The 26,670-nt window shown below is 47.3% G+C and overlaps 1 protein-coding gene across 2 annotated transcripts in view; it reads right to left on the reverse strand.

Moving 5' to 3' along the window:
* LOC119432765 (doublesex- and mab-3-related transcription factor A2-like) overlaps window positions 1–26,670 on the reverse strand; it is a 66,082-nt gene that overhangs the window by 21,013 nt on the left and 18,399 nt on the right. For both annotated transcript variants that reach the window (XR_007464437.1, XM_049659054.1), the window contains exon 2: window positions 11,586–12,384. Coding sequence is in view for 1 of the 2 variants with exons in the window: in XM_049659054.1 (XP_049515011.1) it covers window positions 11,586–12,144 (559 nt within the window). In the remaining variant the exon portion in view is untranslated. The remainder of the gene's footprint in view (window positions 1–11,585; window positions 12,385–26,670) is intronic.

Genomic DNA, 26,670 nt, shown 5'->3' on the forward strand with positions numbered 1-26,670 from the left:
AGACACTGGACTGCACTCCGTCTCTTCAATTCCGTGCAGAGTAGCGAATGCTATGCAAGTCGCGTCAGCCAAACAGAAGAATGGCTCCCTCTTTGTCCGCCTCTGATCGCCCTCCGTGCGACGTCAACTGAATTAAACTGTCACGGAAGGATTACTGGCTCACAATGGGCGTGTCATCCTACTCGCTCCTCTGTAACAAGCGGCCGGCTCTCGCTATTGATTGACTGGCATGAGTCATTTGGTGGCGACAAAAATTGGGGCGGCTTCCGATATCAATAAACAAACTAATATATTAGGCATTCAGTTTAGGGAAGTCGACACACCAGAGTTTCCATATAGCATGGCTCATCGCGTAGTTTTCTGTCAGCAACAAGCTTGATCCTATAACTTGTGTTTCCAGTAATATTACAGCCGTTTTTCTTATATATGCAGGTGTCGACCAAGACGGTTGAATTTACGGCGAGAGAAGGCAAACCGGATGAACATCAACAAGATCAACCTGCTGGTCGACTCAATAAAGTCACTTGAGCTCACCGAGAACTGGATCAGACTTGTTATCTCTTTCAAAAAGCTTGGCGTTGAATTTTAGGTATCAACAGCATAAATAATCTGCCCCAGGCGTTTAAAAACCTCCAATAAATCGGCTATTTCGTTGCACTGCACGAATTTAGTGAGACGGATGTTAAACAAAGAATCCCTTGTTCCTCTCTCTCTCTCTCTCTCTCTCTCTCTTCCTCGCCGCGATAACTGCGAGACCCAACAAACTACTCGGTGGCGTCTTCAGCGTCTGCAACGTTATAAGAGAGCCTCCCTGTAACGAACGAGAAGAAAGGAAGCCCGAGGGGCACAATTGTTATTAGTCGTATCATAAGAAGCCAACAAGCCAAGACTTCGTTTGTTTGGTGGCTTCTTACGATATCCCTGTAACGAAGTATTGCGGGTCACGTGCACAGGTGCGGCCTCTAGCCGGAGCCGGTTCCGAGTCGTGTAACTGCGATGCAAGCGAACCCGACACGTGTTTCAGCGGGCGCCGATCGATGCCTCGCCCCGGGCGGTCTCTCTCGGGAACCACTTACTAGCTCGAGACTACCGCGTTCTCTCGGCCAGAACCAGCGGGACAACCGAGCGCGCACGTGCGAATGGCAATTCTCTTGTTCAAGTCGCCATGACTCTGCTGAAACCACAAGTATATCGCTATAACAAGCGCTCGGCGTTTTCTGTTGAAGCTTTTCAGAAACGCAAAGAATTACGCCAAAGTTATTTTCAAAAATTCAGTTGCAACTGAAAACGTTCAACTTTCCTGCAGTACTATGACACGGAAAAGGAAAGAGGTGCGAAAATGACTGGCTAATTTGGTGACTTGAAGTGCTATAACATTTTAGGAGCACTGGTATCAACACAGAACGCGTCTTAATAATACGAGCAAAGCAAGAACGGTATATACTTTTAGCGCTCATTCTAATTTTATAAGTTACTTGCAAGGTAGGGAATCATGCAAAATTATTTACTTTCTTCCGGTCACGAATAGGTGAGAGAGCATGAATTATCATTTTATGCCATATAGATACACCTTTACAGTCGCAGCAATCGCATATTATCTTGAAGTGTCAGGGGCAGTCAACCGGTTGCTGGCAAATAATGGCCAGCTGGCGTTGACATTTTTGCGATAGGCTCTGCATTGCGTACTGCATTGTCGCCAGTCACTGCGCTCACCACTTGGCATTGCTCGTAATCGTATCTAAACAATACGTATACGCTGTAACGCCGGTTCGCGCAACGATTTCATACGTCGTTATTTTTACACTGACGCATGCGTGATAGAGCGAACTGGCACAACTCTAAGAAAGCGAAGACAACAGGGTTGCTGGCATTTGTATGCGCTGCGTCAAGTTGCTGCTCGTAGGCCACAATGATGCGGCTGCGCGTGGCTCTGCACAGACTCGGTTTCGACGGTGATCAAATCGCACCTGTGGAACACGATGCGTATACCAACCAGAATATAGGTCGGCACAATCAATCCCGAATACACAAATACTCGAACTCATTTATGAGGAGTGAGAAGTTCGACTGTGAGTGAATGCCGGCGAGTACAGCGTGTAAACGGGAATGTCACTCACTGTGATTGTGAGTGACATGATGTGAGAACAAAAATGTACTTGTGAGTGTGAGCGAGTGAGATTGGCGACGATGAGAACACAGCAGAGACGGGAGAACACGTGAAAACGTGAACGTTGGTCATCTTCACAGCCAATGACCGCTCTTCATAAGAGACGAATTAACGCCTATAGCCGGTATGCAAATATGATTGAGAATGTCGCGGAGGTCCAAACAGAAGCGACGGCGACGACAACTACTTGCCAAAACGGGTGAGGGGGGCAGTAGGAACGTGTGTGTGGCTTATACGCTCCTATATACTGCGCCTGCCATGACGTATAGTTTCCGCACCTTCTAAAAACTGCTCAATTGATAGTCTGTAAATGCAGCACGTCGAGAAAATGAGAAAATTGCCGAGTATAAGTGCCTAATCGACACTCTCGGCCTGGCTACACATGGAAAACATGGCTACAAGCTTGACAAACTACCGCGGTAGCCTGCCCATAGACAAGGCAAAAGTGTGAGATGAAATTAGGCCGAAATGCGATAAAATCCATCTAAAGAGTATATTCAATTGTGCAGAATAGCTCTAAAAAAATCACCAGCCCTTCACCTGCCGAGAAAAGGGGGGTAAGCGAAACTTGTGTGTGTATCTGACTTTCGTGTTGAGTTTTTTTCTTTCTCTTTCTTTCTATCTCTCTTTTTTGTCCCTGGTATGTGCCATTGAGCTTGGACCTTTTCCGCACTATCGCCAGGATGGGCCCACTTTCAGCGTGACACCGCCGACACTTGTCAGCCTATAAAGCTTTGCTTAAAACCCCTACTTTCGTAAACATACACCACGGCGTAGTTTTTGTCTTAGAAGCGTGAATTGCTGGGCTAGTTGGTTCATGTTCCAAGGCGAAAAACACCGGCGAAAAAAACCCAAGACGCAGGACCAGAGGGAGGCAAACCGGCGACTGTGTGTGTGTTTGCCTCCCTCTGGTCCTGCGTCTTGGTTTTTTTCGCCGGTGTTTTTCGCCTTAGTTTTTGTCTGTACATACGCCTGGGATATATTTTTCCTGCTGAGTATAGGGTGCAGAGCTCGCATTTGCATCAAGCAAAACTTCTGCCTTTCTTGCAAGTGTAGGTACTCGCTTATGAATACCTGCTACGTCACTCTCGTTCGAATTACAATGAATAAAGGTGAGATGCAAGACTAAGAGGTGGAAGTTAGGCGGCGCGAACTTCAAAACTAAAGCGCTCGAGATCCGAGAAGCATATATATGGAACTATATAAGAGACCGAGAATGCCAAGGCCGCCTCGACAATATCAAAACATGGACACGCCTTTTGGAAAGCATTTCTCAGGTTGAGCTTTCGGACGCGAGGAACATTCAGAACACCTATAGCAAGGTTGTGTAAAACTGTTAAAAGTGCAACAAGTGCTGCTTTTTCACTGCCGAACGCCCTCGATTCAGTGCAGAACGCGTAACGTGTTGGGACCTGTTCATTTCCCCGGCAAAATGCTCGAACTGCCATTTTGCCCCCTTCTATCGCAAACTACAACAGCCGAGAGGGGGGGGATATCGTGTAATTCAAATAAACACATTTACCACCTGCACTGCACGACGATCAGGTATTTAACGCTTCGCACGGATCCATTCTACACATTATAGCGCAAGCAGAATAATGAGAGGCTGATGAAACGTCCATGCTGGTCAATTTTGCTGGTCAAGTATGGAAACTAGCAGGTTCCTAAAAAGTACAGTATAGTCCGTATTATTATCATCAGCCTACATTTATGTCCACTGCAGGATGAAGGCCTCCCCCTGCGATCTCCAATTACCCCTGTCTTGCGCCAGCCGATTCCAACTTGCGCCTGCAAACTTCCTAACTTCATCACCCCACCTAGTTTTCTGCCGTCCTCGACAGCGCTTCCCTTCTATTGGTACCCATTCTGTAACTCTAATGGTCCGCCGGTTATACATCCTACACGTTACATGGCCTGCCCAGCTCCATTTTCCCCCATAATATCAACTAGAATATCGGCTATCTCCGTTTGCTCTCTTATCCACACCGCTCTCTTCCTGTCTCTCAACATTAGACCTAACATTTTTCGTTCCATCGCTCTTTGTGCGGTCCTTAACTTTTTCTCGAGCTTCTTTGTTAACCTCCAAGTTTCTGCCCCATATGTTAGCACCGGTAGAATGCAATGATTGTACACTTTTCTTTTCAACGACAGTGGCACGCTCTCAGTCAGGACTTGTTAATGCCAACCGTATGCACTCCAACCCAATTTTATTCTTCTGTAAATATTTCTTGTAGTCCATATACGCATGTACAATTTACCTAAACGCATGCCTCTGTAAAAACTCTGTGCGATGAATGGACTGATTCAGCAACTGTCATGGCGGGCACGTGCTTATCCTTACAGGTACATTTCTATGGCAGCATGACGCAAAACAACCGCACGTAGAAGATCGGCGAAGGTCATTTGACGATAGGCCACAGCATTGTGATTGATACTGTTGTACATGATTAACTTGAATAAGCAGATTACTAAGTAGTTCAAGATGCTGCACAATATATATTCCGCTAGTGTAATTTCTCCTGTCCAGGCCTTGATGAGCCACCGATGCACTCAAGAATAGCTTGCGTGTGTTCCAGTAAATGGTTTAGTATTCGAATTTTAGCCTTGTGAAATATACTGTAAAGACAAGATATGTACAGCTCCATGGCGTCTTGGGATTCTCATCAAAACATTTGCACCATACATTTCTTGACCCTGGGTTCGACACCACATCGCCATGTCTCCGAACACGACTTAAGAGGTGTCAATAGCGCTTGCAGCACTTCGAAATGACAGATATGGTTAAGGGCGCCCAGCTCAAGTGACAAAGTACCGGTGAAAACCGAGCCCTCCACCATTTGCTTTACACATTTGGGACTCAAATCCAACCATAAGTTTTCTTATTTCTTGCCCCATGAGTCGAACACTCTGTGCATCCCTTAATCGAAGTCTCGTTTATGCTGAAGGAGACTTTGTGAACGATCTCGTTCATGTTATAACCCCAGACCGCAAGTAAAGTGCATACACGGTGTTATGTATTCTACGCCTTTGCCTTTATGGAAAACATATAGGTACAGGTCAAATCGGACTTTGGGTCAATGACCGAACACAGGAGCGTGAATTTTCAGTGAAGAATGAAGATGTAACGCACCCTTAGCCATGCTCAGCGCCGCTTAACAAGCGCATGAGACCTGATTTCATAAGATTAGCCTACATACGAAGAAGTAACGACACGTTAGCACGAAAACTCTTGCATGCTTTTCACATTGAGTGGCGAAGACTGCATTCGTTAAGCCTCTGGTAATCTACATTAAGCATCAGATTCCAGCCTTCTCTCACATTGTTGTGAGCTTCATTTGACCGCTGGGCGCATTCCGATGCGAAGGCTTACCTGTCTTGTTTCGGCGAATAAAGCACTTAACATTTAGTGCCCGCCCTGTCATCTAGCACGTGTCCGGTATTGACCCGTTAACCCGCAAGCTTAAGCTGCGCTCGCCCTATACCAGTTTGTCGCGACTTTGCCAAGGATGAATCGCATGCTTGTTCACGGTGCATTTTGTTTCGCTTTGCGGTAACGAGTGATGCCTGTCGGCTTGTTCCACCAATAACTACTGGCTTTCGGCATTTATGTATATTATTTTCTGTTTACATGTGCTTTGGTGTAGATAATATATGGTGTATCTTTGAGCTGCAAGGCGAGCAGAGCGCGGAAGACGGGGACGCAAGAGAAAAAAAAACGATAGGCAAGAATGTTGACCAAGAGACATGTCCGGTTTGCTACCCTGCACATAGGGAAGGGGATATAAGGACACCGAAACAAAAGACGCACACGGCACCGTGCGCGTCTGTGACCCGTCTTCAGCCGCTGTGCTTCTTTTGCCATGAATATCCAACTCGCCCAAGCTGATAAGTTATGCACTAGTCAACGCTTACGTATAGTTTGAAAAAATGCATATATCTGCAGACATCTTACGCCATGTTTCCATTAAAAACAATGGATAAACAATATAAATAACCTGTTCAGTAACATAGTATACTCAATTGGGTGCATTGCTTTTATTTCGTGTAAGGATTATCTCAGCTGCAGTTAAGTAAAATATCCGACCGCGGATTAAAGTCTGAATCATGCGGAACTGTGTGAAAGTGGTTTAGGCGCCCTAGTGCTGTAAGCTTTTGTGAAAATTTCCACTTATTCAGTCTAGGGCGTTGTGTCGTCACAGACGGCAAAAGGCAACCATCAAGTACCTCTCAATTACTGTAAGTTGACACGAAAGTAGAGGATGCAGCATGAACAAACCAACGTACCACGCGAAGTGAGATTTTCATCTATGTCTATTGGCCAATAAAAAGGCTTTTTATGACAAGAATGAAAAGGAGGCTGTTACTTTCTCTATAGATTGGAGATGCTGCCTCATGCACCTAGCCGGGGTACTTGAACGAAAAATAGTGTGTTCACGTTCATAATATACCAGTCGGTAATAAAAACTGGCTTCAAAAGTTATGCCCCTGAATGGGCTTCGCGAGTCTGAGGTTGATAATTTTTTTAATTCGCGTAGACGTTGCTTAGAGTTCATTCACTTGTCTGGGGTAGTAATGTCAGTAGCGCACCCAGGATCTCTGCCAGGGGGGAGTTGACAGTTTGCCAATACCATATAAACAGCACTAATTTCAATTTCTTCATGGGAAATTGTCAAAAAATGCGCTTTTTGCGATTGTGCAGACGATTGCGCGTCTTACATCTTAGTTGCAGTAATCAAATGCGCAAGGAAAGAAAAGGGGTTAAACAAAAGGGGGCGTTAGGTCGGCCTCAGGGGGAGGGGGGTTATAACCCCCTCCCCCCCCCCCCTCCCCCCCGTCGGTGCGCCACTGAGTAATGTGATGGTGAAGAGTGCACTTCTCGAAACGTCTCGAAAGGAGCATGCGCCGCTGCCACCGTTTTTTGTCTTTCAAGCCACGCGCACGTGACGGCGCACGCGGGTACTGAGGTGAAACTTACTGCGAGGCTCAGTCAGCTCCCTGCAAGTTTCCTCGACAGGCATATCCTGCATGTCTTCGCCTCCAAATACTCTTTTCTCTGGGCGCGCACCTATTTTTGCATTATTCTAAGGGCAAATAAACTTAGAGGGGCACTAAATAGAAACGGAGTACTTGGCCACTACCTCTCTCGTGACTCTTGCAATTAACTCAAGGCCCTCAGTCCGCAACGGCTGCGCAGCACTTGAGCAAGGCGGTGGTCGGACCTGCGACGCGGCAGAGGGGGCTAAGAATCTCTGAGTCCGGACAGGCCGCCACTGGAAACTGAACCTGGAAACGTTCAACACGCGCGCCCTCTCGAGTGAGGCTAGCTTAACAGGGCTGTTTGAGTAATTATTAGGGATTACTTCGGATATTATTGACCTTAGCGAGGTAAGAACTGGACCTCTGCTACAAAGGTCTTCCACATAAGAGAGAATACAGGATAGGATTTCTAATCCATGAAGACACAGCGGGCAACACTAATGAATTCTACAGCATTAATGAGAGGGTAGCAGTCGTCGTAATCAAGCTGAATACGAGGTATAGAATGGAGGTCCTACCCTCCAACCTCCAGTCACGATGATGAAGAAATACAACAGGTTTACGAAGATGTTGAACAAGCGATGAGAAAGGTACAAACACGGTATACTGTAGTCATGGGCGTCTTCAATGCAAAAGTGGAGGGAAATCAGGCTGGTGAACAAGAAATTGGCAACTACGCTATCGATTCTAGGAACACTAGAGGAGATATGCTGGTAGAATTCGCGGAAATGAATAGGCTCCGAATAATGAATACCTTCTTCAGGAAGCGCAGCAACAGGAAGTAGTCCTGGAAAAGCCCTAATGGAGAGACAAGGAATGAAATAGATTTCATACTCTCTGCCGATCCCAGCATAGTGCAGGATGTACAAGTGTTAGGTAGGATAATGTGCAGTGACCATAGGTTAGTGAGGTCTAGGATTTCTCTCAATTCGAAAAAAGAGTAAAATTAGTCAAGAAGAAACAGGCCAACCTAGACGCAGTCAGGGTAAAATCAGACCAATTCAGGATGGTGCTCGCAAACAAATATGCAGCTTTAGAACAGGAAGATAAAGACAACATAGAGGTAATGAATGAAACCATAACTAGGTTGATATCAGAAGCAGCAATTGAAGTGGGAGGTAAGGCACTAAGACAATCAGTAGGTAAGCTCTCCCAAGTAACAAAGGACCTAATAAAGAAACCACAGAACATTAAAGTGGCCGACTCAAGAGATCAGATAGAATTCGCTGAACTCTCAAAACTGATCAACAAGAAGAAAGTAAGAGATATTCGAAATTATAACGTGGAAAAGATTGAGGAAGCAGTGAAATATGGACGCAGCATGAAATCAGTGAGAAGAAAACGTGGTATATGACATAGGACAAGGCAAGATATATGCACTGAAAGATAAGCAGGGTAATATCATCAGCAATTTTGATGACATAGTAAAAGCAACGGAAGAATTCTATACTGACCTATACAGTACCCAGAGCAGCCAAGCTACTTTCATTCGAAGTAGTGATGAACAGGATACAGAGGCTCCTTCTATAACTAGCGATGAAGTTAGAAAGGCCTTGAAAGACATGACCAGGGGAAAAGCTGCTGGAGAAGATGGAATAACAGTAGATTTAATCAAAGATGGAGGAGATATCATACTTGAAAAGCTTGCGGCCCTTTATACGAAATGCCTAATGACTTCAAGCGTACCAGAGAGCTGGAAGAATGGCAACATTACACTAATCCATAAGAAGGGAGACATAAAGGACTGAAAAATGTAATCCCATTAGCTTGCTTGCAGTTTTGTATAAAATATTCACCAAAATAATTTTGAACAGATTACTGAACACGTACTGGTGTAGCTGCAAACTAATGTTTTTTTTCCTGTGAATTCCTTTTATTGTTTTTTTTATTTACATTGTACCCACCCCCTCCGTAACGCCCTTTGGGTCTTGAGGGTATACTAATAAATAAATAAATTTCCAATAGAATCAGGGCGACACTTTACTTCAGCCAACCAAGAGAACAGGCTGGCTTCAGGAAGGGATATTCTACGATGGATCATATCCATGTCATCAATCAGGTAATAGAGAAATCCGCTGAGTACAATTAACCTCTATGTATGGCTTTCATAGCTTATGAAAGGGTATTTGATTCAGTATAGATAGGAGCAGTCAAGGGGCCACTGCGTAATCTAGGAGTACAGGAGGCATACGTGAATATCTTGGGAAATATCTACAAAGATTCCCCAGCTACCTCGGTTCTGAAGAAAAGTAGAAAGTTACCTATCAAGGAAGGGGTCAGGCAAGGAGACAATACTCCAATGCTATTCACTGCATGCTTAGAAGTATTCAAGCTATACTGGGAAGGCTTAGAAGTGAGGATCAACGGCGAATATCTCAGCCACTTGCAATTTACAGATGGGATTGTCCTGTTTAGCAACACTGGAAATCAGTTGCAACAAATGATTGAGGACCTTAACCGAGAAAGTATAAGAGTTGGGTTGATGATGAATATGCAGAAGACAAAGATGTTCAATAGCCTGTGAAGGGAACAAGAATTCAGGATCGCCAGTCAGCCTCTAGAGTCTGTAAAGGAGTACGTTTATCTAGGTCCATTACTCACAGGGGACCCTGATTATGAAAAAAGAAATTTACAGAAGAATAAAATTGGGTTGTAGTGCATACGGCGGACACTACCAAATCCTGACTGCGAGCTTACCACTGTCGTCGAAAAGAAAAGTGTACAATCATTGCATTCTACCGGTGCTATCATATGGGGCAGAAACTTGGAGGTTAACAAAGAAGCTCGAGAACAAGTTAAGGACCGCACAAAGGGAGATGGGACGAAAAATGCTAGGCGTGACGTTAAGAGACAGGAAGAGAGCGGTACGTGTGGATCAGAGAGCAAACGGGGACAGCCGATATACTAGTTGACATTAGGAGTAAAAAATGGAGCTATAGGCAGTTCATGAAATGCGTATAGGGTAGATAGCAGGCGGATCATTAGAGTTACAATATGGATACAAAGAGAAGAGAAGCGCAGTCGAGGACGGCGGAAAACTAGGCGGGGGTGATGAAGATAGGAAATTTGCAGGTGCAAGTTTGAATGAGGTAGCCCAAGACAGGGGTAATTGGAAATTGTTTCGAGAAGCCTTCGTCCTGCAGTGGACATAAAAATAGGCTGGTGATAATGAAATAGAAAAATAACTCGAACAGTATTGATTAATAACCAATTGATTATTAACCCTTCTACAATAGCAAATTAACAATGTCCCTCTTTACCGTGGGAAGTGTATGTTCTTATCGGGAGAAGCGGTATGTGGTATACACCAGAAAAGACGCAAGAACGAAAGGCAAGCGGCTACACCGCCTTGGAGCTGCCGCATCAGCCCTCCAGTGACGTCATGGATCTTGACGCCGTCTGCTAGGGCCTAGTTAATATGTTATTGGTAAAGATGGACTACACTGTGTGTTATGAAATGACCATGGACTAAACTTAGAAAATGTCAAGAACTTTTACCGTGCCACAACGGCTCAAATGCGAAACAACACGTTGAAATTCGTGACATCACACTGACGGACGGGCGTTGGCGTTTTGGCGCGAAATAAAAATAAATGAAACTGATCCATTTTGACGGATGCTAGTAGATGTCCCGCGCCCCACTGAAGCAGCCTCACCTATTACTTAAGAATAGTCGATAGTCAGTCCTCTTAAGCAAGTAGCTCGCCATAATTGTAGCGCTAGCACTGAAGGAGCAGTAATGTGCAGCGAGTTGCCTAGCTAACTTTGGACGGGGAAAACTGCGCGGTATTACGCGCAGTTTGCCCAAGTTTGCGTAGTTTGCCAAGTTTGCGTAGGAAAGTCGTCATGAGTACACCAACGAGAACGCCGAGGTTGCTTTCATAACACCACGAGGAGACCTGCCTCGTGGACAGTGGCGGCGGACAACATGCGACCTTGTGGCATTACCTAAAGCACAGGACATACAACCTCAGGGCAAAGTGGAACGTAATCAACGTGGAATGCAAGATGTACCATCGGAACTACGTGTAATCGATTGCCTCATGTATACCAATCGCGAAAACTAATACCCCTTCCCGTTGAAGTAATGGCAAATTCAATCACGGGCGAGCCAGTGATGAGTGCTCAATGAACCATTAGCAGAACAGTATGCAGACAACCATTTCAGATACCAGTACAGCAACAGCCGCAATGATGGACATGGCGATACATTGTCCCGAGCGGCATGCCCTTTTAACACAGCCTAAATCACAAACTGCTTTGAACGCTCAACAACAGCTGCCTGTATGACTTAGCGCAACTGTCGGACTGGCATTTGCCCATAGGGTACCCACAGCGTGCAGCGTGTATACAGTTTACACACACACACACAGACACACACCTGTGGCAGCGGCAACGGCAGGCGGCGCGGCTGCAGCCAGGCGTCCACCGCCGTGCGGCGGTGACGACGTCGTGGCCGTCGGCGAGGGCGAGCCCCCACCTCCGGCGGCGACCGCGGCGGCCGCCGCCGCAGCCGCGGCGTCCCTGGCCAGCAGCTGGGCCATAGCCGCCGAGAACGTGTATCCGGCACGGTGCATGGCCAGCAGCCCGTCGTGGCACCCGTACAGCAGGCTCAGCTCGCGGGCCTCGTTCTCCTCCTGCGCTTGCTGTCTCCGGAGGGCCACCTGTGCCGCCATCACCCGCTGTCTCTCGGCGATCAGGGTGCACTTCGCACAGGCGCAGTCCCGCCAGCGGCAGTAGCGCTTGTGCCCCTTCAGCGCCGACACGACCCCGTGGTTGCGACAACGGGCGCACTTGGGCGTCCTCTGGTACCGCTCCGCAATGGGAAGACCCGCCGCCGCGCTGCCGGCGACCCCGACGCGAAGGCCCAGAAGGCCCGCAGCGGCCACCGTAGCCGGCTGGGGGCCCAAGCCCGAAGACCCACCGCTACTGGTGCTCATGGCCGACCCGGTCGTCGACCGCGGCTCGCCGCGCCTCCTCCTCCTCCTCCGACCAGCCGGAGAAATGCTGAGGCGGCAGAAGCTTCCAGCTTAGCAGCGGACGGCGACGACGACCACCACCGCTGCTGCCACCATGCACCGCACCACACCAAAGCCAGAGCCGATCGGAGTAGCCCGCCGGCGTGCTTCGTCGACGTCTCGAGACTGTTACGGGACTCACCCTGCCGGCGGCACCAGTTTCTGTGACCGCCCGGCGACGTGTATTACTTTTTCAACGGACGCGCCGGCAAGATTTCCCCCGCAACTGCGAAGGAAACGCCCGTTTCTGTCCCCAAGCCCCGCCCACGACCGGGAGAGCCCGCCTCTCGAAACCTTCCGGCCCGCCAATGGAGGGAGCACGATGGGAACGGTCCTCCCGTTCTCTTCCCTCGACTACCCCCCTCCTCTCCCTTCTCTTTTTTTTTTTTCGTTCCTCGACGACCTTCCTGAGCGACACACTATACGACGACGACGTGTACATATACGGCGGCAACGAAAGAATGGTACGAGAAGCGACACTCTTCTCTTTTTCCCCATTATCCCGATGTGAGGACGGGGGAAGAATGCGGCTGCGATGACGACGGGGATGAAAAGGTTGGCTCACGTGGAAATGTGGTGGTGTAGGGACAGGGCGGAAAGGGGACGATGGGGGAGGGGGGAGACGCACCGTGGGCGGAAACTTTGGCGCCGGCGTCGTCGTCGTCGCACTTGTTGGAAAAACGCGTTTGTTTTCCTGACTTTGCCCAACCCTTTGTTCTCCCCTCGCTGCTTTTGTCGCCTCCCTGCGCCCATATGGCGCTGTTCAAAGGGTTATAAGTGCGGATCGCGGAGGATTAAGGGGAACGCTAAATCTGAGGCACCTCATCGCGCGCCGAGCCGTGGAATTCCTTTCATCGAGGGGGCGTTGTTAGAGTGAATGAAGAAGCTCGGGAGGAAACTTTTCCTTTTTTTCTGCTTCATGGTTGAGCGATCGGCTTCGTGCTCCCTTGCATGTTTCGTTTTTCTCCAAGTATTTTCAATTCTTTTTGTGTGTGTTTGTTTGGTTGGACCTTGTTTTGATTAATTCTGTGCGAATGAATGCACAAACTAAGAGAGTCGTAACCTTTAATCAACGTCATCATCAGCCTATTTATGTCCACTGCAGGACCAAACGATCTCCAAGTACCCGTGCCTTGTGCTAACAGTTAATAAGTAGACCTATTGAGAACCCGTTCAGTGCTTAGGCGTACCGAAGTAGGCTTTCTTAGTTATTTTGTTCTATTATTTTTCTATATTGTGACGTCATTTCTTTTGCTTGTTGAGGCGCTTTCTCTTGCCCTTTTCATTACTTTTAACTTTCGGTGCCTTTTACTTTTTTTTACTTTGCGCTTGTATTTTAACATATAGTCGCTCTCATTCGATATGCTCGTGCAGTAATTATGTCTCCACTTATTACCTTCTGATATACTCTTGTCGTTTCTGTCTTCATGCATTTATTTTCCTCTATCTCCAGCGTACTTGATCGATCTTCGTTCTATCTACTCCCCTTTCTTCAGCGTCAACTTTACGTGAAGTGCAATAGGCGTGGACAAAAGTGTTTCGCTAAATTAGTAAGCACAAAGAACTGGCATAGGGACCACACAATAAAAAGATGTAACGAAACGTAGACGCTTAAGAAGACAAGGTCGACCTACGTGGTTGTTCAAATGATTCGATGATTACATCGCTATTTTGTCTCTTTCCTTCTCTTTTTCATGTTCATTATTCACTCATTTCGTATCTCGTTTGTATCGTATCTGACGCGCAAGTACGTCGACGTTGTTTTATTTAGCGTCGACACTTGGTTGACCCTTTTTTTTTTATCAAGAGGCCAGGTGGGCCGATTTCACGGATACTGCTGACTAGGGCACAAAGTGGCTAAATTTCGACTATATAGGCACTTTACGGCCGTATAGCATTAATTTTACGTACTCGCTTCTTTTACATTATCGCTTCTTAATTGTGGGTACCGGCGAAGCCTCTTGCCAGACGCCATTACCTGGCACGAGCCCTGCTTTATTCAAGCGAGAGAGAGAGAGAGAAACTTTATTGAGGGAGAGAAGTGACTTTATTTGCACCCGTCAAATTGATGACCAATAAAACAAAATAGCGAACTCGCTGAATTTCCAAGAAGTGTAACGTACAGCGGCTTTGCCTCAGCATGCCTATATCGACAGCGGTGCACCCTTTACAGGAGTATAACACAATGTGGTTATGTTAGACTACATTGATGCTAATTACGCCCGTACCGGTAATTCTAGTGACAATGCAAGTAATTATCGCTTCGTGCCTTGTTCAGACCTTCATTTGGTTCATTTGCGACTAGCGACGACGCTCTGCAGGCGTGAAATGGTCGTTTTTCTTTTCTGAAAGCGGTTACACGATACTCACATAATTCAAACCCGTGAGAAGTCCGCTAAGAAGACAACCTTGAAAATATATATTCAGGAATATGGGGGTAGACATACGGAAACACACTGTTAGATAAAAGTTGGACAAACATTGGTAAGCGCCTAAGACAGACTGGCCGACGTTTCGATAGGTGGACAAATATTTGTCAAAGGCGGCCTTCTCATCCTTGGCGTGTTTAGTTTTAACGGATTAGTACAGCAGATAGCCGCCAACGGCAGCAAGTCCGCGTGACGTCACTCTACCAACCCGTTCGAACAGACACGCCATAGATGACGAGTCCGTCACGCCTTATACACCACCTATTGACGCCAGCTACTCGGCTTGGAGAGGGCGCCTACACCAGGGCCTGCCCGACTGACACCATAGAAAAAAAATAAGGAGATTGTGGGTTATAATAATGACAATAACGATAATTGCTGCCCAGGAGCCGCAAGAGCCAACGGTATTCCCACATGGTTCAGCTGATAACGTGTTGAATAGTTTTAACGCGACAACGTTAAGGGCCCCGTGTCGCAGAAAATCCGGCGTCGGCGCCGGGGTAAGCATCGGCGTCTTCCGTAAATAATCATGCCGAACGACATTATCCCGAACCACCCCGACCGGGCGGGCCCTGCGCGTAGCGCAAGGCGTTAGTGGACAGAAATTTAATTTTTCAAAGTAAAATCCGTGAGAAAAATCGTAAAGTACGACTTAACCACAACCTACAGACATGATAGCGTCGGATTGTAATTTTAATATACGAGAAAAAAGCCTGCTAAGGAGCCAGGGATCTTTGAATGCTATCGCGTTCCACTCTTAAAGGCGAAGCTTAAGCGTCCTCCAATTCTGATGGTGTCTCGCTGCACTTTGGTTCTAGGCAATTTTGTGCACAAATCCCTTGTCCACGCTACAACTCGCTCGTTGCAAGATGAACGACCAACAAGCTCACATCGAGACTGTTTTCGTCGTTTTCTTTCTCGTCATTGTCTCTTTTCGTACTGTACTTCACATGGTGACACCACATACATCGACAAGTACGTTACAATACGTTACAGATCGAGTACATTTATTAACTGAGAGGTTAGCCTAGCTACGGGCTTCGAATGCTCCAGTAATATATGCTAAGGGATGATACAATGCGAGAAAATGGAGAAAAACAGGTGACACGCACTAGCACACAGACTCGGTAATGTCGGCAACAGCTGAACACCATAAAATGAACAACGCGGAAATTGGAGTTATATGGCGCAGGCAATAAACAAAATGTTGCCCGTCATAGCTTCCCCGGAGTCACAAGGGCTCAGTACTCTTTGCCGCTTTTTCAACAAAACTCACGACTTCAGACTTCAGCAGGTACTGCGTCTGATGGCAACGGCGAAACACTAAGGCTGGGTCCAGAATTACTGTGCAATTCACATATTTCTTTGCACTCAAGAAGGTAAGCCCCGCAAGCAGGCATCACTGCACTGACCGAAGCCTAATGGAGAAGCTCACTTGCAAAATTTTCATCGCGCGATTAGACTGCGTGATTCATATTTCGTGTCCGTAAAAAGAACTTAGAGTGCAGTGCCACGTATATAGGCATGATAACCTTTCTTGTTTGGGAGAACTGCAGGATGTATCCGATATCAACAGATCGTGTGAAAGAAGCTGTTTAGCGAGAAACAGGGTATAGGGAATTTGAGCTTGTACGTATTAACGGTACCTGATAACTTAAATTCTGGGGTTTTATGTGCCAGAACCACGATCTGATTATGAGGCACGCCGAAGTGAGGGGCTCCGGATTAATTCTGACCACCCGGGGTTCTTTAACGTGCACCCCATGCATGGTACACCGGCGTTTTTAAAGCGGAGCTTTATATGGCTCACTTGTGTCGGGGTCAAAATTAAAAATTAAATTATGTGGTTTTACGTGCCAAAACCACGATCTGATTATGAGGCACGCCGTAGTGGGGGACTCCGGAGATTTCGACCACCTGGGGTTCTTTAACGTGCACCTAAATCTAAGTACACGGGTGTTTTCGCATTTCGCCCCCATCGAAATACGGCCGCCGTGGCCGGGATTCAATCCCGCGACCTCGTGCTCAGCAGCCCAACACCATAGCCACTGAGCAACCACGGCGGGTCGTGTGTGTCGGGGTCGGTGTACGCGGAAAACTATCACCATGAGCACTGGCTCGAGTGTCGTCGTCTTCCGCAGCTGGCTCCGTTGCCGCTCATCATTCCAGCGTAGAATTTCACTTCTCTTCTGTCGTCGTATTGGGGAGGCCGCGTTTAAAGGGGTATGACCCATTCATTGTCTTACGCGACAGGGAGATTTTATTTTGAAGCAATTTAATTTCGAAGAATCGCAAGCGGCAATGGCGGGCGAATGCTGCTAACCACGCCGCCGAGCAAACACGAGACATCGAACGCAAACGACAACCGTAGACTTGGTCCACCGCTGTCGACATACCCATAGAGGTGCCGACCCGACCACGAGGGATTCCGTAGCCGAAGTTTGAAAGTTGCGCGAAAGGGAAGGAAAAGTAGAAGGAAAGGGAAGGACAAGTGTATAGTACGAAAGGGCAGGAAAAGCAGTAGGTCAGGCACACACACGACAAGCTTCGCTTACCCCCATTTTCTCGACAGGGAAAAGGCTGGTAGATTTTTTTTTTTTTTTTGTATTTCACCCACATCGAAATGCGGCCGCCGCGGCCGGGATTTGATCCCGCGACCTCGTGCTTTGCAGCGAAACGCCACTAAGCAACCACCGCGGCTGTGAAAACTTCGCGCATAACAGAACAAGACAGAAACCATAAAGTGGACAGAACATCCAAGGAGGAGGAATAAACGTTTATTGTAGAACCAGCACTTTATTATGGCCGGGCCTAAGCCTCCCAAGAGGAGAACATCCAACTTTTTTTTTTTTTTTCAATGAAAACCACGGAACTGGACCAGTAATTACAGTGTGCTAGCGGCGTCGTGCACCATGTCTGACTGATTTGCTGCAACAGACGAACAACTTTTCATCTGGAATGTGTCGCCTTTTATTTGATCTCTTACTTTCGGGTGACGTAGACTCTAAAATCCTGGTCCCAAGAACAAGGCCGAGTCCGATGTATTTGCCCAGGTCCTGAACACCACACAAAAGCTTGAAAATGACCTTGCCGCTCTGTTAACAAAGCTAAAGAGTAGTGCTGAAAAGCAAGCTGCTGCTTATGATGAAATTAAGCAACTAAACGCAATAGAGTGGCGACTATATAGAAAACATCACCGGGCAATGTGGAAACCAGGAGAAATTCTGATGCTGTCCGCGTCGTTTCAAACCAAATGACGGCCATTACATCCAAATGTAACGACACGGAAAACAGATTGCGGCGTTCTAATCTCTTTTCCTTTTTTTTTTTTCTTTCCGGCCTCGTGATGATCCCAAGAAGGATTGGGCAGCGTCCGAACAGTAAATCAAATTTTGGTCAGAAAAGCTGGGCGTTACATTAACAGGTCCACAATTTGGGCGCGTGCATCGACTTGGTAGATTTGTCGGCGGAAAACGAAGGCCTGTCATCGCCAAGATAACCTCCTTCAAAGATAAAGAGCGCATTCTGTCTTGTGGCCCGAAGCTTAAGGGGACAGCGTTCTCAGGCCGAGAAGATTTTTCGCTGGCAACTAGGCAGATCAGAGAGAAGCTAATTGAATTTGCGAAAACACAGAATAAGTCCTTTAAGCTTTCGGTTGACAAACTACGAAATCGGCTCTGGAACGTACGTCTATGATGGCATCACTAACGCTGTCGTCGAGTTAAACAGATGGCTGCGTTGAGGCACGTGTGCTAGTTCTCATCTAACAGTAAAACCACTTCGTAACGTTCCTTAATTATCAGTGCCATTTGCTAACACACGTAGCCTGATGTCTAAGCGCGATCTCATTTCAAGTTATCTCGATGATGCTGACTCCGATGTTATCACTTTCGCTGATACTTGGCTGTATCCTGCAGTATCTGGCATTTAAATAATTGTCTTAACTATCTATAATACATATAGGTGTGGTCGCACTTGCGACAGAGGAGGCGCTGTCTTGTTAGGCATAAAAAAGTCTTACATCATTTCTTGTGAATACTAATTCCGACATTGAAATTGTCTGGGTCGGCGGCTCTTCGGTGACATTTCGCCTGAGCTTCGAAAGCCCTCACTCTAAAATCGGCACGTCGACGACGAGGCCTTTCCCGAGCGCGTTCATTATGGATGGATTTCCATGAAATTCCTTCAAAATTAAATCTGTCCGTTACATAAGACATTAAATGGCTCATACACCCGTAAACGATGCCTCTCTATTGCGACGACAGAAGAGAAGTGAAATTCTACGCTGGAATGATTAGCGGCAACGCAGCCAGCTGTGGAAGCAGACGACGACGACGAACGCGGGAGCAGTGGCACGAGCGCGTGCCGAGCACCTGTGCATATAAAAGCCCGGTGGTGGTGGTGGTGGTGGTGGTGGTGGTGGTGGATTGTAGCAACAGGCGGGTTTAGCCTGGCGATCAAGGCCGGCAATTGCTCCGCCTGAGCGTCTCTTACAATATCGCTGAATGGTTTCACCATATGTCCATCAAACCAGTCTCTCTTAAGAATTCCATAAGGAGACGTGAAGTTTCTGTGCGGGCTATAACTGATCCCTCGGGAAATACAAGGTGTTGCAGGCACGCATGCGGAAGGTCCTTTTTTTGTAGATTCTCCAGGAGAGCGTCCCTTTCAACTTGGAATTGCTGGCATGACCACAGAAAGTGTTCAATATCTCCTGTCTCGTCACATGCCGTACAGTTCGGAGAATTGATTCGTCCCGTCTTAAATAACCAGGCCGGTGTACTAGCAGATCCTGTCCTGATTCGATATAAAAGTGATGCTTCCTCTCGATGAAATCTCTTGGTTACGCAGGGCATATGTGGTGGAACCCAAAGCGACCCAAAGTGATTTCGAATGTCCGATTTTTTCACTTGATTACTCTTTGGAGCCTTGATTTTGGGAGGATGATAGAGCGCTGCGTATGCAAGCGCATCAGCTTTTTCGTTGCCAGTAATACCAATGTGGGAGGGAATCCACTGAAACTTTACCGTGAAGCCTTTGTTCTTGAGTTCTTTCACAAGGGCTAGTGATTTGCGTGGGAACTTGGTGGATGGCAGACCGCGGTATAGTTGTTGTAACGCGGCCTTTGAGTCCGTAAGGACAACCACCTTCTGCGAAGGCAGAGACTTTAGTTTGCGCAGCGCAGAAGCTATTGCTACGCCTTCTACAACTGTCGACGAGGCCATACAGTCTAGACGGCCAGACCATGTATATCTCAGAGAGGGAATACAGAATGCAGCTGCACAGCGGTCTTCGTCTACTTTGACAGAGCCATCTGTGTATACTTGTAGGTGGTTCGGGTAAGTCGTGTGCAAATGTTGTAGGACTAATGACTTGGCTTCTGCAGATGGAATGCAGCTCTTTGACTGCAATCGTGGTATACTTAAGTCGCATGTGATGTCCTCGAATGTCCAGGGCGGTTCTATCTTTTCCCTCTGTCTCGAGCAGCGCAATCCTAAGACGCGAAGTGTGTTCAGTGCTGCATAAAAATGTGACCGTGGCCTGTTACTTATACGTCTTAACAGGGCTTTCCCGGGCGTAGACTCACTCAATCGTAGTAACTGGATCATGAGACTCTGGGAAGCCTGAAGTCGCAGAGGGCGTGACTCAGCTTCGTAGAGCACTTTCTTGTTCGACGCTGGCTGAGGGACTCCAAGGCAAAGTCGAATACCTTTTCTGTGGATGGCTTCTAAGCGCTCGTATTGGCTATCTGAGGGTGACATCAGGGGTAGCTGGTACAGGATCCGACTGGTAACCAACGCTGTATGTAGCCGTAGCATCGATGTCGGGTGGTTGCCCCAGCGTATGCCAGCGACTCGCTTGAGCACATGTAGCCTCTGTGACGATGACGCCACAACGTGGTCAACAGCGCGGCGCCAGATTAGCCTGTGGTCCAAGGTAACGCCAAGAAATCGGACGTTGGTGACTTGTCGAATGTGGTATCCGTCCATATTCAGCTTCAAGCGTGTAGATTTTCTTTTAACTCCAGGAAATAGTATGAATGATGATTTCTCTGCTGATAGTGATAGTCCAAGCGTTGCCAAGTGGCCTTGAATGGCATTTACTGCTCCCTGGGCTATTCGTGCGAGGCGCCGATGCTGGTAGCCGGAGACCCATATGCAGATATCATCGGCATATATAGATATCTTCACTGGTGTTCGATGGTTTAGTACTCTTGGGAGGCTAGCCATGGCGATGTTAAACAATAAGGGAGATAAAACACTTCCCTGTGGCACGCCGCGAAATATACCTATTTCATCGCTCAAAGTGTTACCAAGACGGACTCTGATACGGCGATCATTGAGAAACGTATGTATGAAGTGCAAGAGATGACCCGTGACGCCTATAACTTGTAACTGGCTGATGATGGCTGTTGGAGACACGTAGTCGTAAGCCTTGGAAATATCCATAAAAACAGCAAGTGTCGACAGGCCATCCGCACTGTAATGTTCTATGTGGCTTAGCAGGTCTAGCACATTGTCTTGAGCACTTAGACGCTGGCGAAACCCAGTCATGCACGGCGGTAGTTTTCGACCCTGCTCGACAGACCAAGTGAGTCTTGTGCACACCATCTTCTCCATTAGCTTCGCTGCACAGGAGGTCAGCGATACCGGTCTGTATGAGTCCAGAGCTGCAGGATTCTTTCCAGGCTTCAGAACCGGTACCACCCATGCTACCTTCCATAAATGTGGGATATCCCCTCTAGCCCACACTTTGTTAAAAAATGCCAGCAAGTCACGTCGTTGCTCAATAGGTAGGTTCGTCAGCATCTGATTACTTATGCGGTCAGGTCCCACCGCACAGCGACGTCGGAGGCTGCTCATAGCTAGCTCCATCTCTCTCAGTGTAAAAGGAGCATCCATCGGAGACGACGATAGCGGCGGAGGCGGGTTGGTTGTGCCGGCTGACCTTCCAGAAGAGTATACTTGGGCAAAGGCATTCGCAAGACAATCGAGCGTCTTGCCTAACTTCAATGCTAGGGCTTCAAATGGCTTGTTTGGTCGAAAGTTTCCAGCAAGGTTATTAACGACCCACCATATCCTTGGAACTGGCGTGAAGACCGATAGGCTTGCACAAAATGCTGCCCATTGATCTCTTCTTAGTTTCTTCGTGTAACGTCGAATCACCGCGTTAATTCTGTTGTATACTGTCTTCATTGGTGGGTCGCCCTTCGTCCTCATCAGCCTCCGTTCCGCTCTTCTACGAGCAGCGCATAGATTTTTTAGCTTTAGATCCGGAGCGGGAAAGTGGTCGGGTAGCTTCAGCTCAGCGGTAGCTAATCTCTTGCTACGTAGCATGTCCGCGAACAGGTCTCCAGATGATTCACTTAGGCCGTCCCTGTATGTATCCCAATGCGTCACAGGACAGGATTTTCGGCCGTTGGTTCTATATCCAGCAATGTTGACGAAGACAGGAAAATGGTCACTACCCATTCTATCTTTACTCGTCGTTGACGATGCGAGGATGTCTGCTGAGTATAATGTCAAGTCAATGACACTGTAAGAGGCCGGTGGTCGAAAAAACGTTGGTTGTTTGTCATTCGCCACGCAGAGTCCCTCAGTGTCTAAGGCACTCACAATTTGCTTCCCACGTGCATCAGTCACCTTGTCGCCCCAAAGAGTATGGTGTGCGTTAAAGTCCCCACATATAATCCTCGGAGCCGGGCAGCGGCTGCAGAGGTCTCTTATGATCTCTCCCATCGAGACCTTCTGGCGAGAGCTCACATACACGGATGCCACGCTGAGGCTTCGGTTTCCCAGCCGCACTTGTACAGCAGTGACCTCCAAAGCACTGCTGCAAAGGTCTTGAACTGGGAGAACGTAATGCGGTATTTCACGTCTCACATATAGCGTGGCGCTTCCATTCGGAAATGTCGGAATACTTTGGTTTCCATGTGCGACGTAACCAGCAATTGATCTGGAACTTGGAAGACCAGCCTCGGACAGGGCCAATATTGGCACAGGCATGTTGCGTAAGAAAAGCGACAGTTCAGGTAAATGGCACGCAAGACCCGCACAGTTCCATTGCATAATAAGTGGCACCTTTGGGCGAGACGGTGAACATTGTGTCCTGACCACATCCATATTGTTTGGTGCTTTAAGAAGAGGCAGAGCTTAGAATCACTGACTCGAGAGCCAGGACTACTTCGAGCATGTCCTTCATCGAGCTCGCTGGCATCTTCTCTATGTGTGATCGCAGGGCCTTGAAGAGAGCACGTAGCACCTGTTGGCAGTCCTCCTGTGGTGTTTTTTCAACGCAACGCGATTGGGGTCGCTGCAGTGCAGACACATAGCTTCGCTGTTCCGGTTGTTCAGCAGTCTTCTCTTCTATGGGGTCTCTGTTCACTGATTTGACTGCTTTAGCCGGTCCGCTGCGCAATGGCACCACTGTGTTCTGGGTTCCTGAAGGAGGCTTCAGGCTTGGGAAATCAGTTTCACTCCATTTGATGTCATCTGACTCTCTGCGACTCTCCGTCTTTTTCTTCGTCTTATTCTTCTCATCCTTTGCTGTTGGCCCCAAGATAAACGTTTTCTTTCGCTTTATTGCCGCTGCCCGCGTAGGACACTTGCTATAACTAGCTGGATGACCACCACTACAGTTTGCACAAAGAACGTTCTCCCTGCACGTGCATGTTTTGAAATCATGCGGTCCTCCACATCTCTTACACCGCTGATCACCACGGCAGTACTTGGCCACATGTCCATAGCGCTGACACTTGAAGCACCGCGGTGGTGTCTCAACGTAGTCAATGGTCTCGTGTCTTGTGAAGCCCAAGTTGATCTTCTCTGGGCGGTCTGTGTTCGGAGCGAACGTTAGAACCACGGTGCTGGTTCGCCTGGACTCCCATTCGGATTCGGAAGTTTGGACGCGTCGCGTGACTCTCCTTGCATGATAAACACCTTGTGGTTTTAGGTAGTTCAACAGTTCCTCGTCAGTGTACCACTTAGGCACTCCTCTAATAATACAAGTGTTTTGTAGGTACGAATTTGGCACTCGTGCTGAGATTGCAGTCCCTGAGATTGACTTGCAACTGAGAAGGGCGTTCACATGTTCTTCTGTCTGTACATCTAGGAGTAGCGCCCCTTGAGCAGTAAATCGGCTCCTAACTGGCGATGCGCCAAGAATTTCTTCAATTTCCGTAGACAGAGCAATGGGATTCACCTTTTTCAGGTCGGCTCCTTCTGTGACAGGTGTAATAATCACTGGGATTCCGACGGTCCTCTCCTTGCGGTGACGCACAAGCCTGAAGCCTTCATCGTCCAGATCTGTGATGTCAGCTATGTCACAGTCATCAATAAGCGTAGACTCGTCGTCTGTTTCTGTAGCTTTATATCTCTTACATTCACGGTTGCTCTCAGGGTCACTTGGTTGCCTCTGTCCCGGTGTCAGGTCAGGCGTAGTCATGGCGGAGCTCCCGTTGCTACCAGATCGGGCTCTTCTGCAGGGTCATATCGAAGCGGCGGGAGGCGAAGGCGCCCCCGGCCTCCGGTAGGGAAGGTATCTTGGCGAGTCGTCCGACGTCTTCGACAATTCTGGTTGACGAAACGTCGAAAAAATCAAAAACACTCGGGAGCGAGACAGCAGTGCAACTGTGTCGAACCAAACTTCTTCTTCCTTCCCCCTATAAAAGCCCGCTTTTAAGGGAGCGTATGATGAACCGACAGTGGCTGATAATAAATACCACGAAATAAAAAAAAATGCAAGAAAAAAAAACGACAGCGGCTGAATCGGTTAGCGTGGTGGTCTCGCAACCCGGAAGTCGGTGGTTCGAATCTGCAGCCCGACGAGCAATTTTTATTTTCGCGCGGCTTGAGAGTGATACTTTTTTTGCCGTCACACCTTGTGTTGTGCTTGACACTCATCGACAAGGGACGACATTCCGGGCCCCTAAAGTGCTCCGCACTTCAAACGCTTAATCGCATGAAGAATTAAAAAAAAAGCTGTACAAGTACGCCAGGCGCGTATACGAACGCCTTTATCGCGGATTGAATACAAAGCCTACCTTAAACTATATTGAATTGCTCTATGCACACCAAAGGATAAGTACTTTTCCAACAACCTTCCACAATTACTGAAGAACAATCAAACAAAGTTTTAGAAAACAATAAGCCCTAGTCAAGAGAGTAACCGCATTCTGTTACACGATGATAACGCAATCGCCCTTTCTGAGAGTGAGTGTTCAACGGTTTTCAATTCCTTTTTCACGTCCGTGTTCACTTGTGAAGATAGGTCACATGTACCCTTTGTACATGATTCCGACTACGATTACATGGCACCGATAAACACCACGGTAGAGGGCATGGTTTGGCTAATAAACTCATTTGGCTAATAAACAGTTACTCGAATTTACAACATATATCCACCTTAACATGAATCACTACTTACAGACCGACTGCTTATTCCTTGACTTTTCCAAAGCGTTTGATCGTGTTGCACATTGCCGCCTCATATCGAAACTTTCTGCATTAAAACTGGACTCCTGTACATTGTCATGGCTACGTAATGTTCTGTCTAATCGAAAGCAATTCACCTCCGTTAATAACTTCTAATTCCCCCAAATATAACATTACTTCTGGTGTGCCGCAAGGAAGCGTCCTTGGGCATCTGGTGTTTTTAATCTATAGACGATTTTATATTCGATTCATAGGCGCCGCCATCTTGGGATGTTACACGAACAATTTAGTTTTATTAGACGTTAAGTCACCTAACATGGTCATGAAACGCTGAACGCACTTATACAACTGTTTTCATGCTTGCAAATCGACTGTAGTGCCGTAAACTTAGTTGTTAAAGACAGAAAACAGAAGCGTTATCAGCCCAATATGGCGGCATCTAAATGCTTCCATAAAATGGTGTATATAAATGATCTGCCATTCTGTAACTCTAACGGTCCACCGGTTATCCATTCTACGCATTACATGGCCTGCCCCGCTCCATTTCTTCCACTTAATGTCAACTAGAATATCGGCTATCCCCGTTTGTTCTCTGATCCACACCGCAGTCGAGGACGGCAGAAAACTAGGTGGGGTGGTGAAGTTAGGAAATTTGCAGGCGCAAGTTGGAATCCGCTAGCGCAAGACAGGGGTAATTGGAGATCACAGGGAGAGGCCTTCGTCCTGCAGTGGACATAAATATAGGCTGATGATGATGATGATGACGATGATCTGCCAAACAACATATCGTGTTGCATACGAATATTCGACGATGATTGCATAATCTAGCATCCAATAACCAACAGTGATGGTCATATAGCGCTCCAACGAGCCCTAGAGATAGTGAACCAGTGGTGTAATACATGGCTCATGACACTAAACGTGTCACAGTGTAAAACAGTGTATTTCACTTGTAAATCTATTCATTCGCAGTTTATCTACCACATTAACAATAGTACTATATCCTATTCCATCTGCCTTGCGCAAACCGGCTTATTTAACATTCGTGGCACCCCAGGTTGAGTACGCGACTCCCATTTGGTTGCCACATCAGAAATACCTAACTGAAGCGCTCGTAATAATTCCGCATAGGGCAAGTCGTTTATTGTTCATAATTACAGTGCCCGGTCTAGCATAAAGCTGATCAAAGGCGAACTATCGTTACAGTCATTGAGTACTCGCCGTGACATTGCACTGCTGTCATTATTCCATAAATTTATTCACTGTGACGGATTATTCACTGCGATGGGTTTAACTTTTCGCCACTTCCTCGCGCTATCCGTCTCTGGAACAGCCATACGGATAGCATTACTTCGCTTAAAAATCATGCCGCCTTTTGCAGTAATTTGGCCAAATGTTTTTCTCCACACTGCGCAATATTTGAATTAGTATATCCCCCTCAGTCACGAATTATGATCGACTGTCGATAAATGTACGAAATTTACATAATTTTATGCCAAGGTGCAGCAGACTCCATTAAGAACAAGTCAAGGTTGTAGACTGACTCTTTCTGCATTTTATGATGAGTCACCATAATTACAGAGTGA

The sequence above is a fragment of the Dermacentor silvarum genome, chromosome 11 (genome assembly GCF_013339745.2).
Source record: "Dermacentor silvarum isolate Dsil-2018 chromosome 11, BIME_Dsil_1.4, whole genome shotgun sequence".
In the NCBI taxonomy this organism is placed as follows: Eukaryota; Metazoa; Arthropoda; class Arachnida; order Ixodida; family Ixodidae; genus Dermacentor; species Dermacentor silvarum.